Raw genomic sequence first — 14,163 nt, forward strand, 5'->3', positions numbered from 1 at the left:
GACTGAATCTCATTCACTGAAGTACAGGATAACAGATTGCCTGAGACCCAAAGGAGCAAATGGAGCTACCAATATATACTTTTCTAAATATCACCTCTACTCACTTTGGAGAAAAAGAAAAGACCTATTCTTCTTTCCTCAAACCCAACTGAATTATGTTGATGACCTTCTTTACCTTAAGACACAGGTGAGTATGTCCATTTCTTCCCAATTACGATAAAAATTTAGAGTTACCACTTCCTACACAGAATTGTATCCAATTAACAAAAGGGCAAGGAAAACTCAAGCCTATTCCCATAAAGACAGAAAAAGACTAACACAGAAGGTGCAAAAGAAATCAAAGGAAGGATAAGTTATATCAATCAAATTAGCAAAAGGACACATGGTTTATTTACTAAGCAATTTTTTATTTACTTTCTTCTTCAGAATGCTTACCATCATTTAAGTGGACAAAGGAGACTGCCTCCAAACATCACTGTCAACTTCTACTCCCCTAGTTTAAATATGCACAAAACCACTTCAAATTATTTAAAAGTAAATGGGCATGCTTACATATTCTTGAAAGATATATTTTCTATCTAGCATCTGGTCTAGTCTATTTTTATGAAACCTTAAGGTTTTGTAAAATTCTAGAATCATCAGGATACTTAAATAGTATTAAGTGCCAAGTGTTTCTAGGATCTCCTGTTTCCTAGAGGTCTGTGTCCCAAAACAGCTCCAGTACAGAAGAAAACTAACATTTATGGGCATGCATTACCTCATTTGCTCCTATTAAGACTCTGCAGTAGTTATACCCATTTTCAAATCACAGAGTGGCAGAACTGGAATAAAAACCAACCCAGGTCCATCATGGACTAAAATCCAGGTTTACTCCAATACATCAGGCTGACTCTCTCATCTGGGCTTTAAGAATCCAAGTAAGGGAATTTGCAGATGAGTATTTGATGTATGCACCACAAGGTAAATAAAAGATGTAAAAAAATTTTGGCAAAGAGATTTTACTGCTAGAGATTCCACTGCTGTTGGGGTGTGGGGTGGACGAATAAGTCCTGAAAAAAAATTTTAACTTCCAGGGTGAAAAAAGTAGAGAAACTAAATTAAAAACAGATGGCAGGGCCAAATCATCTGTCTGGATTAAGACTGTCAGATTTAAAAATAAAAATTATAGGATGCCCATTTAAATACGAATTAAACAAATAATTTTTTACTATAAGTACATCCCATGCAATTATTTGGGTCATGTGCTTACAAACGCAATCATTTGCAGAAAACACAGATGAAAGAAAGATGGAATGAAAGGAAACTCTGAGTCCCTCAAATTATATTTGAGAAAGATACTACACACACCCCAGATGTTCCCAATTATGACTCATCATGATTCCTCCCTAGTCATTTCACTTGCTCATTCCCTTCACTCTATGTCTATCATATATCATCTTAATTCTTTTATACTACTGTTATCTCTACATTTTCATGTGTTGCATTTCTGAAGCAGCCTTCATGTTTATGTGTTCAGTCTTCTACTAAAAAAAAAATCACGGTCTTTACCTATCAATTCCAGCTCCAGTTTTTCATTAAAGATTAAATTGTGTCATACTACATTGATTTTTCCCCCTTACTCAAGAGAAACAGTTCTCTTGCAATTTACACTACAAAGTTGGTAAGTAGTGCGATAACAAACACAATTTCTTTGTGTACTTCCTATTATGTGACGTAGCAGAACTACACTAAAGAAAACTGTGAATATGCTATACATAAAATAGATAAGCAACAAGGATTTACCGTACAGCACAGGGAATTATACCCAATATTTTGTAATAAGCCATGATGGAATATAATCTGTAAAAAAAACCCGAATCGCTATGCTGTACATGTGAAACTAAACAATACTGTAAATCAATTATACTCCAATTTAAAAAATAATAATTTTTAAAACTGTAAACAAAAATAAATTACCTAAATTTTAAAACATATTTTACCAAAGACAGTACCATTTATTAGTAAACAGAGCTATTCGCACACAGGAACATTTGCACTTTCTACTGGAACAATGAGAAGCTTTAAATTCAGACAAAAAAAGAGCTAATTTTATTTACATTAAACAGGATAGAATCATAAATATACAAGAGTAATGACTGTCTATGCATACCTTGGATAGGACTGAGAACATTTTTCTTAATGCCTGTCCTCATTAATTGTGTCAAAAGACTGGAACCAAGGCGTAATTTTTTTTAAAAAAAGCAATAAAGATAGCTTAATAGTACTCGAGCTGTGAAATCCTAAATAATATAATTTAATTGAACAAAATTTAGAATCATACATAAAGTCCCAGTTATTCATGGTACTTATATAATTTTATTTATGAAATAATGATCTCTTACTTTCACGTTATACAGATCATATATTCAACTACAGACACCTATTTACATATTACATCCGGTGAGAAATGGTCTTAAATGCTTGGTAATCAATAAAAATACTTTTTGAGGTTTTATACAACTTTACTACAAACAGACTCTAAATTAGACAATGATAAACTAATTAAGCAAAAGTTTTGTTGTTGTTGTTGTTACTCTTTCGGTTAAATTACTGTTTCAAAACAGGATGGGAGTTTATAATTTTGTGAATCTTTTTGTCTAAGGTCTTTATGAGTGATTAAGGAAACCCAGACTTTTCCTCAGCAGTTTTCAGACAACTGAATTACAACTTAAATAACTTGTTGTATTTTAAACAGTCCCATTTTAATGCAACTCCAGAAAACAGGAAAAAAAGGAAAAGAAAATTACCCTACAACTTTCCATTCCTTTAAATTTTTTCCCCTTCAATTTAGGAAATCAGTCCTCACAATAGGACAAAATATAGTGTCATTAAACAAGTTTAAATTGTATCACATTTTTAAATGATGTGGGTCTTAGGATACTCTATATAAATGGCTAATTCTTTTCTTTCTCTTTTGAAAGAATTAGGAGTATTACATTCATGCCATATATCAACAAAGTTTGGTTAAATTACCAGAAGGCTGACTTTTTTTTTTTATAATGCTGGCCCTTCTTTAACTTTCATACAAAATCTTTCTGATAATCAATAAATTAACCAAGTATTTCAAGTCACTTTGAACTTTTAATCTAAACACGGTTTGAATTTATGAATTTACAAGATTATCTGAAAGTTTAGGGTCACTTAGGTGGCTAAAGAGAAAGTTGAAATATTTTAAACTACATTTGTATTCTCACATGAAAACCACAGACAAACTGAAATCAAATGTCATGTGAACCACCCCAATTTCCTTTTCAGCCTACAGCACTAGCTATGGCTTTGTTCTGCTCAACCCTTTAAAAAAAAAAGTCCTTTATGCTTTCTACTTCCTCTTCTCCGCTACTCATCAGCCTTCTACTGAGGGTCACTGAACCAGGGAGTTGGGAGGATGCGGGTCAAGCATAAACAAGCCTCCCTCTTTAGCCTCCTAGCACAAGGTTAATCCACACTTTTAGGTCCCTCAGCCTCTGCTCACGCTGCTCCCTCTGCCGGGAAAGTGCCCCCATAAACCTTTCCAGACTTCTGTAAAGGTCCCACTCGAATGCAGTCTACCTGATTTACTTCCCTTAGATTACAGGCAGACCTGAACCATGGCTGGATGTGAGGCTCCCTCCCTAACCCTTTGAGCAGTTTCTTGGTAAACTGGTTTCCCCCAAAGCAAGAGATCCACGCATTTATTGACAAAAAATAAGTATTCACATAAGTGACAGAAAGTTGTTTTCATTCTTACTCATATTTTAAAGCACAGGAATTCTAAAAATCCTCTTTTCCCCTTCTTTCCAACAAAGGAAAACAAAACAAAACTCGACTTCTGTTCCATAAATTAGAAAGTACGCACTTTACAGTAAAAATGATCCACTTTGTTGAAGCAACATTTCCACTTAAGACCTGTTAAAATACCACTGGTGATTTTTAAAGCCGCACCGCATTTTGTCCAACTGTCAGCACGACAGCGATCACCTCTTGGCAATTGATGAAATTAAACTAAAAAAGATAGACCTCTCCTGAGGTCGGAAGGTTCCTCGTTCCTGTTCTAAAACGTAAAACCACCATTTCAATTTAAATCAATTTTTAAATACGGGAAATCTTCGTCCTCCTTTATTTAGATTCTTATTACTTCCCTAATCCAAAAACCAAGTCTTTGGGAAACTCTAAGGCTCCGGCTATTATAATGGCATCAAACTACAGAGCGTGACTGTGATTTCGCACGCAAACCCTGAACCAGATTACTTTTTAAAAAGGTTGACAGTTTGCCAGAGGCGATTTTAAAGACAGAATGAGTCACAACCAAAATTGAGCGCCCGAAACCCTGAGCGGCAAGAGCCTCGGACGCGCTCCTCCCCCGCCCCCGCCGTCAGGGCCAGGCCCGCGCCCGGCCCTCGGTAGCCAGCGCCGAGAACACTCACCCGAGGCCATGGCTCCGCTCACCGCGCCGCCCCGCTCCGAGCGTCCGGACCCGAGGCCGCTGCAGTCAATCAGCCCGTCAGTCAGTCAGGCGGCCAAGGGACCTCTGCCGGCGGGATCCCCAGTCCCCCTGACCACCCCCGGGGCCTCCTCTTCCTCCTTCCCGCTCTCCTCTGGGTTTGCGGCTCACACCTTCCCACCCGCTTAATTCTCGCGCTCCGGTCACCCTGCGTTGCCCGTCCAGGGTGCAGGAGCCAGGAGGCGGAGCGCTGCTACAGCTGAGGGCAGGTCGGCCCGAGAGGCGAACAGCCCGGCGGGAGGGGGACTTCCCGCGGCTGACGTAAGCTTCTCGCAGCCGCTTCCCCCGGGCTGGGGCGGGGGCGGAGCGTCTTGCGACCGGCGCGCGTGCGTCCGCTCTCAGCGGCCCGCGCCCCGCCCCGCCCGTGCCCCGCCCGTGCCCCGCCCCCCTAACCCCCCCTCCCCCCCGCTCTCCCGGAGCCCCAGTGGGCTTGGGACCTTGTCGTGGAAGCGCGAGCGCGGGACCTTCGGGAGCGCAGGGAACGCTGGGAGCCGGGAGGTGACGGCCCCGAGCGTGCGAAAGCCGCCGGTTACTGAGAAATCCCCCTCCTCCAGGGTGTTCTTGGGCGCGTGGCTTAAAGTTCAGGAGCGGGTGGGAGGGTGCGGTGACGTCTAGAGGGCCGGCCGCCCGCGAGCACTTGGGGGCGGGCCGGGCGGCGAAGTGGGGCCCGTCCTCCCAGGCTGGGGTAAGGACAGCTGGGGTTTTCGTTGGGTGGTTCCCCCTCTTCCTGATTTCGCACATGCAAATCTCCGCCCCCGCGCCGGCGGGCGGCGCAGCGCGGGCGTCCCGGAGCGCCCTCGAGGGGAAGTGCGGAAGCTGCAGCGGCCTCTGCGCGCCTGTAATTAAGGTATTTGCATACGGGGACCCCAGCAGTCTGATCTTATCCCTTTGCATCATCTCAATTGTTCTGTTAACGTACTTTACAAACTAAAACTTTTTAAACTCGTGAGGTCTGCAGTGTGAGTTCGTTGCCTCATCACTCAGTGTGCTCAAGATTAATGACGGGGACACTGCCTTGGGGTTTGACAGAGTTACCCACGTGGAAAGGAGGACGAAAGTTTAGTATGCTAAAGGAATCTAAGTTAACTTTGTTTCCTTATGTGTAAAGAACCTTCTTTGTGTCAGTTTAGTTACCTTATAATGTATTATTATCCTCATTTTATAGATGAGGCAGTCAGGGTTCAGAGAAGTTAAGTAACTTGTTCATACCTCAGAATGCTACTAAAAAAAAAAAAAAAAAAAAAAACACTTCAAACTCAGGGTTTTCTGACTCCAAAAGCTCCATGCTCTTTCCACTATCCTTTACTGCGTAAAATAAGTATGGAGGGGCAATGGGAAATATCAGCCATACAAGTGCCAAAACTGGAGGCCCCAGTTGGGGAATTAATTAAAAATAAACTCTCCTGCCACGCCCAAAACATCCTCTCCACAAAATATAGAAAAGTAGAAAAGAATGAAACAGTTTTATTATAGAATAAGCATTAAACCATACTGTGATGCACTAAAGAGATTGCAAAGAAATCTCACTCGTTTATGTAATCAGACAGATGCAATCAATTACATACCTGTTGTCCTTCTCCCAAGGAAAAAAAATAGGAAGTTACATCTTGGAGCCAAAAGCCAAGGTTTAAACTCCCACAGAGACAGAGAGATGGGGCACCATCCTCCTTGATATTCACATTTCAAAGAGATAGCTCAAAGGCCCCCAAGAAAGATCTTAAGGGGGTGCAAAACTGGCAAGAAGCTTGTTTAGCTTTTTAAAAGGTGTACATACATCTCAAAGAGAGAAATCATTTATAGCTTCTATTTTTCTCAAAGAATTGCTAAATGAAAAGAGAGGGGGTAATGTTCTTTGTTCTTTTTGGCACCAGGCACATTTTTAAATTTAATTATTTTAGACTTGTATTTACCCTTACAACCCCAAATGTGAGAACTATATGAATGAACTAAGCATAAATGTTTAAGAATCCAACAGGAGGATGAGAGACGAATAGGAATGGAAAATATTTTGTGTGTATTTGTTTATATTTCACCTCCAGAAATTGATTGGTTTTAGGTGCTTCTTAATAGGACACAATAATGTTTGCTTACTGAAGAGTTCTGGGCCAAACAGAATCTGTCCCAGTTGCAGGACCCCAAACTAGTCCTAAAACCACTCCAATCTATGAAATCACAAGCTGGATCTTATGAGATTTGGTCACACTACAGAATTTTGAATTCATTTTATTTTTATTTTTCAAAGACTCGCTTATTTAAACCTCCTCACTAATAGGATGACATGTTTGTATTTATTTCCAGGGCTATTTTTATTTGTCACATGAATAAGCTATAGATTTATATTATCTCACCTTTTTAAAGGCTTTTTTGAAAATCCTTTCACTATTTTAGAAACTTGCTGAACCCTTTTTTCAAAGATCCAGTCCACATCTGAAAAGTGAAAATATTTCACTTGTGCAGGATAAACTTAATTAGAAAAAAAGGAAGATTACAAGACAAGGTGATGGATGGACTAAAAACAACAACAAATGTGAGTAGTGGCTTTTATTTTTTTTTTGGACTTATGTGGGGGGAAAATAGTTTATTACTGTAAAGATGATTGGCAGCTAGTTGGTAGGGATTATAATGTAACACATGGTACTATTCCTCAAGGGCTTACAGTTTTTGATACTATTTATTCAGTCCAACAAATATATATTCTGTGCCAGGTGCTCTTTAGATTGTGGCACGAACACTAATAACAAGATAATCAGCTATTCCTCAATTAAAAAAAAAAGACAAAGTCTCTGCCTTCACACAACTCTGTCTCACATGAAAGACATCAAGCGTGTTAGCAAATAAGATCATCTAAAATACTATTATTAAACTATATTGTTTCTTTATTGCTGTCAAGAAAATGAGGTAATGGGATAGAAAGTGACTGAGGGAGAGGGATACTCTGAGGAGGTGACATTTGAGCGGAGTCCTGAGAAATAAGAAAGAGACATCCACAGAAAGATTCAGGGAAAGAGCATTCCAGTGCGAGGAACACCAAGTACAAAGTCCTTGAGACAGGAAAGAGCTTATGTGAGGGACTGAAACACCAGAGGGACCAAACTAAACTGAATGAGGTTGAAGAGATAAGCAGGGGCCAGATCACGTAGGGCTTTGTAGGCCATGGTAAGGAGGATGGATTTTATTCCAGGTGCACACAGGAACCTACTGGAGAGTTTTAAGCACGTGATTGATTTATGATTACATTTCGAGATGTTTACTCTGGCTGATGTATTAAACTGCTAGGGGCACTGTATGCTAACCAGGGGCAGGAGTGAAAGCAGAGTGGCAGAGAGGCTGTTGCAGTCGTCCAAGGGAGAAGTAAAAGTGGTTTGGACTTACGTTTTAGCAGAGGAGATGGTGAAAAAGGGTCATATTCAGTAAGATTTGGGTGTCAGAGCCTGAAGGACTTGCTGATGGATTGGATGCAGATGGAAGGGGAAAAAAAGGAATCAGGGATAACTCACATTTTTGGTCTGAGCAACAAGGTAAAAGGGAAGGCTGGTGAGAGAAAGGTTTGAGAGGGAAAACCAGGAGTTGTGTTTTAGACTTGTTAAGTTACAGGTGCCTATTAGATATCTGAGTAGGTAGTTGAATATATAGAACTAAGCTAAGGGGCGAGGTCAAAGGTAGAAATAAAGATGTGTGAGTCAGCAGCATTTCATTTAAAAAAAAAAAAAAAAAAGGAGCACAGAGAAAAAAAATTAAAAAGAATCCAGGAAGGCTGGTAGAAAAGAAGGGGCTGCCAGTGAAAGAAGAGGAAAACCAAGAGACTGTTTCAAAAAGAATGGAAGTGGTCAGCTGTGTTAAATGATGCTGAGAGACTGCAAAAGATGAGAATAAAGAAATGACCTTGGATTTGGCGAGATGAAGGTCATCTTGATGAGAGTCATGTCAGTGGAATGGTGGGAATGAAAGCTGAATTGGAGGAGGTTGAGAAGAGAATGATGGAAAGGATGAGTATATACAACTCTTTGAAGACTGTTAAAGGAAACAAATGGGGCAATAGCTGGAGGGGGATGTGAGGTTGTCTTAGGCTAAGGGCTGTCGCTACAACCTCCATCTCAACAGGTTAACACAAAGGTTATTTATCACTTGAGTCACAGTCCAATGTGAGTTGAGTGGCTTTCTTCCAGAAGTAATCCAGGAGCCTAGATGCCTTCTATCTTGTAGCACCAACATGTGGATTTGAAAGTCATCTTGGAAAAGGAAAGAGGGTAGAGAATCACGAATGGGAGATTTTTTTTTTTTTTAATTTATTTTTGGCTGTGTTGGGCCTTCGTTTCTGTGCAAGGGCTTTCTCTAGTTGCGGCAAGCGGGGGCCACTCTTCATCGCAGTGCGTGGGCCTCTCACTATCGCGGCCTCTCTTGTTGCGGAGCACAGGCTCCAGATGTGCAGGCTCAGTAGCTGTGGCTCACGGGCCCAGTTGCTCCGCGGCATGTGGATCCTCCCAGACCAGGGCTCGAACCCGTGTCCCCTGCATTGGTAGGCGGATTCTCAACCACTGTGCCACCAGGGAAGCCCACGAATGGGAGATTTTTATGCGCCAGACCTGAAAGTGGAATACATTCCTTCTGGTCACAGTCTGTTTTCCGTATGGCCTCCACAAGGGGGCTGAGAAATACAATTTGAGAAATGGAATTTAAATATGTGCTGTAGAAGTAGAGAAGAAATTGGATATGAGTAATTACCAGCAGTCTCTGGTACTGCAGTTTTGTTTTGTTTATAGAGGGTCAGATTAAGGCATGTTTGTAAAAGATAAGACTGACTCACTAGTGAAGGAGAAATTGGTGATGATTGAGAGGAAGGGAGTAATGAGTAAAGGAGAAAGAATGAAATCTAAAGCACAGGTTATAGGATTGGCCATAGATTGGAATGGGGACACTTCCTCTGTGGTAACAAGAAGGAAAGTAGAACCTGGTAGACCTGGTGGTATAGAGATGAAGTAAGTAGTCAGTCAAATTGCATTTTTTTTTTCAGTGAAGTATGAGGTATGAGGTTATGTTCAGCTGAGAGTGGAGGGCAACAAGCAAGAGGAGAAGCTGAAAATGCAGTCTGTGAGAGTGGAACATTAGATGTGTCTGGCTGTACTGAATGATCATTTGAAATTTGTGGTCATAAGTATAATGTCAGACCAGTACACAGTATTTCTTGTGTGGTTTTTAACCCAGGGGATATCAATGGGTTTATTTTTGAAAAAGAAGACAAAGAACTTAGAAAATTTAAGTCTGAATGGGAATATGAGGGAGGGATGTTAAGTACTTCTCAGCTCACACACACTCCCTGGGTGATGTCACCCATTGCCATGATTTTACCTATGGTCCCAGGACCATATATCCAGCCTGGATCTTTGCATGGCTTTCAGACCTGTATATCCAGTTGTCTGTTAGGAGACTCATAGACATCCCAGACTCTACCAACACAGCATCTCCTCTTCCAAGTTTACTCTTATTCCCATATTCCTTGTACCACCATCTACCCAGACACAAGTTAGAAAGTTGGGAGCCATCTTTGGCTCTCTCTCTAATCATCCCCTACCTAACCCACAATGTCCCATCATCAAGTCCTGCTGATTTTACCAGTCCAGTATGAATCCATTGCTTCTCCATCTTAACTGCCATTGTCCTTGTTCAAATCTTCATCGTATCTCACCTGAACTACTGGAATGGACTTCTAACTATTATGCCTGTCTATACTTTTGTCCCATTTGAAAGCCACTCAATCATATTCAAACCCATTGCTGCTTGACTCCTCTGGACAAATGCACATCAGACCATACCACTCTTGTGCTTTAAGGCCATCCATTAGCCTTAGATCCAAACTTGGACATGGCTGACAAGTTCCCCCATAATCTGGCCTCTGTCCATTTCTTTAGCCTCATCTTCTGCCCTCCACACCTTGCACTTCACACCTCACTGAACTGCTTCATAGCTTCTCATATTCCATGAGCCATGCCGTTTCTTGTCTTTCTGCCCTGTTCATGCTTTCCTTTCTGCCTAGAATGCTCCTTCCCAGAGACATGCCATGTTTGTGGTTTGAAAGACTCAGTATTGTTTAAATGTCAGTTCTCTCCAAATTAATCTATAGATTTAATGGGTCCCAGTCAAAAACCCAGCATATGTGGTGTTATGAGTTCTGATTTCTGCAATTAAAATCGTTCTGTAGAAGGTGTGATCATTTAAAAATACAAATGTGTCTTGTCATTCTGTAGCCTTTCCTATTACCCAACATTTACTGAACACAGTAAACAGCCAAGCATTCTATTTATTAGAAGCTAGTGATAAGGGCAGGTGATACAAAGATGAATCACATAATCTCTCAGGGAGTTTCTAGACTAATAGAATTGCATTATTAGACAGTTTGAAGCATGTAATCCTAGGCAATCACATTGAGGCACAGTGCCATCGCTTCAGGAGTTAATAGGCTCCATATCTGGCTTCTCTTTTTGGTCTAACAAAGTCTTTTTCCGGTATATGGGGTGATCCTTAGTCTCTTAAATCATTAAGTTGCTTGACAAGATTCTTGGATCTGGAGAGACTGGGTATAGGGCCGTATAAGAAAAATGCATTCATTTGATATCATATTTAGGGGTGTAAGGTCAGGTAGGAATTTTTACTTAGAAAAAAATGTAAGGCAGATTCCTAATTTGTCATAAAATGGATCCCTTCTTCGCCTAGAGTTTTGGAAAGCTGTGATTTTAGGCAGCATGGACCAATAGGATTTTCTTGCTCCTTTGAGCACAAGTTTTGTAGCTTTTGCTATTTTGTCAGAACATTCTTTGGCCTGTGTGTAGTAGAGAAGTTCCCAAATTTTGGTGAGAACAATTCTTCCTGATAAAATTGAGATCTGTACCTTTAAGAAGAAATTTGATTATTTGTGCTTGGTTCTGTTTCTCTCCCCTTTTCTGTCACTCTTCATTCCTTCCATTGATAAAGCTAAATATATAGAAACAAACATTGACAGCCACACAAATACTTAGGTTAAGTGCTTTTAAACCAATGGTACAGTATGAAAGAAACTTCGTGGCAATTTTCTGTTGTACAGAATTAATTAGAACTGACCTGTGGGGGATTTATATCCAACCACCTTTCAGAATCCCTTTTCTTCCTTTTGCCCACACTCCTAGCACAATGTGTGGAACATAGTAGATTCTTAATAAATGTTTGTTGAATGTTGCATTCTGCATCTTCCTGGAATAATAGAACTGTCAATAGTTATTTAACAGTAAAATGTTTTAAAAACTTATTTGGAAATTAAGATGTAAGAGATTAGTGCACCAAAGGCAAATCTCATCTCTTAATTGCTTAAAATTGATTATTTCAAATCTTCTTTAATTGAAACTCTTCTGAAGGCTGGAATTTTAAAATTATACCCTTTGTTCAGACCAGCCTCTGAACAAATTAAGGCAATTAAGATAGCATTAAATTTTTGATGAAAAGTTGGCATTTTCTGTATATTAAGATTAGATATTAGCAACTGAAGTTTCTGTGGGTAAGACTTAACTAAAGCTTCCAACATTAATAATACAAAACTGTCATGAATTTGCAATAAAATTTTCTTGGACATTTTTTCCATTGAGGTGAAAAAGTCCATGTAGCCATGCCTCAAAGCCAGTTTACTCACCTAGTACTTCCTTAATAATCCATTGGTAGTTAGTTGTGAAGCAGTTTAACATTTTTAAATTCTTTTTTACTAGTTTTCTGATTTATAAATACTAATTTCTTGGAAAATTTGAAAATTTCCAAAAAGTAAAAAATTCAGTATCTTGTTTTCCCACTATACAGAGATAACTGCAGTTAAATGTTTGGTGCATTTTCTTCCAGTCTTTTTTTTTCAATGTATAAATATTAAAATTATTTCATAGTTGAGATCATGCTGCATATATGGTACTGTATCTTGCTTTTTTCATTTTAACATCATGAGCATTTTCCCCATGGCATTACAACTGTCTTTGAAAAATTGGAAAAAAAAAAAAACAACATATTTTTTGTTGGAATTGACAAGGTAATTTTTAAATATATCTAGGAATACCAAAGTCCTAGAATAGCCAAGCCAATATTGAAAAATAAAGATGGAGAATGTACCTTACCAGATAGCCAAATTTATTATAAAACTACAGAAATTAAGATAGTGTGATATTGGCATAGTTTTAGACAAATAGAACAATGGGCTAGATTAGAAAATCCAGAAACAGACCCATACATATACAGTCACTTGTTACAACAGTCTCCACTGCAGTTCTGTGGGGGAAAAGGAGGTCTTTTCATTAACTGGTGCTGGGACAAATTTGTCATCTATATGGAAAATAATGAAACCTGACCCCAAACTTATACCGTACCTAAAATATTATTTTAAATGGATCATAGACCTCCATGTGAAAAGTAAAATAATTAACCTTCTAGAAGAAAACATAGGAGAGTACCTTCATAACCTTGGGATAAGCAAAGACTTGCTGAACATTACACAAAAAGTGCTAACTAGCAAAGAAAAGATAGATAAATTGGACTTAATTAAAATTAACTAAGAAATGCCACTAAGATAATGAAGAGGCAAGCCACATACTGGGAGAAGATACTTGCAATACATACATCTGATAAAGAACTCTATGGTATCCCTGAAGATACTCTGCTCAGATCTCCCTTCTCAAGAGGGTCTACCTCAGCTTTCAAGCCAAGGCCGTGTGTTTCATTGGAAGCACCTAGCCAGTTATAAGGACAGTGGTGGTACAAAGGCTTGCTATCTCTGGCCAGCACAGGACTTCTCTGTGGGCATTCTTTGTGTCAGAGCTCCCCATGCAGCTGGCTGAGACTTTATCATAGATGCACCCCAATCTAATTCTATTCCTGTCCACTTCTTCCTTCCTTCCCCCTTTCTTTTCACAAGTGTCAGACCTGCATCTGAACTTTCCCTATCTACTGCTTCTTTCTCTCCCCTTTGTCTTTCGTAGGTGTTACCCCAATAAATCTCTTGCATTGCTCATTTCATATTGGCATCTGCTTCCCAGAGTACCCAACTGGTACACTCATATCCACTTTACAAATCAATAAAAAAAAAGATAGGTAGCTCAATTTTTTTAAGTGGGCAAAAGACTCAAATAGGCACTTTACAAAGGAGGATAGCCAAATGACTAATAAGCATATAAAAAGATGCTCAGAATCACTAGTCAGCAGGAAAATATGTATTAAAAAAACAATAAAATAATGCTACACCTCATCAGATGACTAAAAATAAAAGGATAATACCAAGTGTTGGTGAGGATATGGAATTTTCTTAAAATTTTTTGTAGGAATATAAATTGGTACAACAACCTTGGAAAATTGGCAGTATCTATTAAACCTAAAATATAAATACCGAATGATCCAGCAGTACTATTCTTGGGTATATTCCAAACAGAAATAAGTGCTTGTATCTACCAAAAGACAGATAAGAATATTTAAGGGAACCTTTATTTGTATTATCCAACAATAGGAAGGCAACTAAAATGTTCATCAGCAGCAGAATGGATAAATAAACTGCACTATATTCGTAATACAGATTTCTCCCCAGTTATGAAAGAGAATGTACTATTGCCACATAACAATGTGGGTGGATCTTATAAGTTGAAAAGTCATAT

General features: G+C 39.4%; 1 protein-coding gene and 1 long non-coding RNA gene across 13 annotated transcripts in view; one reads left to right on the forward strand and one right to left on the reverse strand.

Annotated features, from left to right (window-relative positions):
- REL (REL proto-oncogene, NF-kB subunit) overlaps positions 1–4,797 on the reverse strand; it is a 39,160-nt gene extending 34,363 nt beyond the window's left edge. Inside the window, exon 1 of the mRNA XM_082358178.1 lies at positions 4,443–4,797. Coding sequence (XP_082214304.1) covers positions 4,443–4,452 — 10 coding nt within the window. The 5' untranslated portion in view covers positions 4,453–4,797. The remainder of the gene's footprint in view (positions 1–4,442) is intronic.
- A 113-nt stretch (positions 4,798–4,910) lies between these two features.
- Positions 4,911–14,163, forward strand: part of LOC309612474 — a 109,229-nt gene continuing 99,976 nt past the window's right edge. For 3 of the 12 annotated variants that reach the window (XR_014235148.1, XR_014235149.1, XR_014235150.1), the window contains exons 1-2: positions 4,935–5,366; positions 6,908–7,046. This is a non-coding gene — a long non-coding RNA (uncharacterized lncRNA). Of the gene's footprint in view, positions 5,367–6,907; positions 7,047–14,163 lie in introns of all 12 variants that reach the window. The other 9 variants (XR_014235144.1, XR_014235145.1, XR_014235141.1 and 6 more) reach the window with 8 other exon arrangements.

Source organism: Balaenoptera borealis, assembly GCF_965194805.1.
Source record: "Balaenoptera borealis genome assembly, chromosome: 15".
NCBI classification, from domain to species: Eukaryota; Metazoa; Chordata; class Mammalia; order Artiodactyla; family Balaenopteridae; genus Balaenoptera; species Balaenoptera borealis.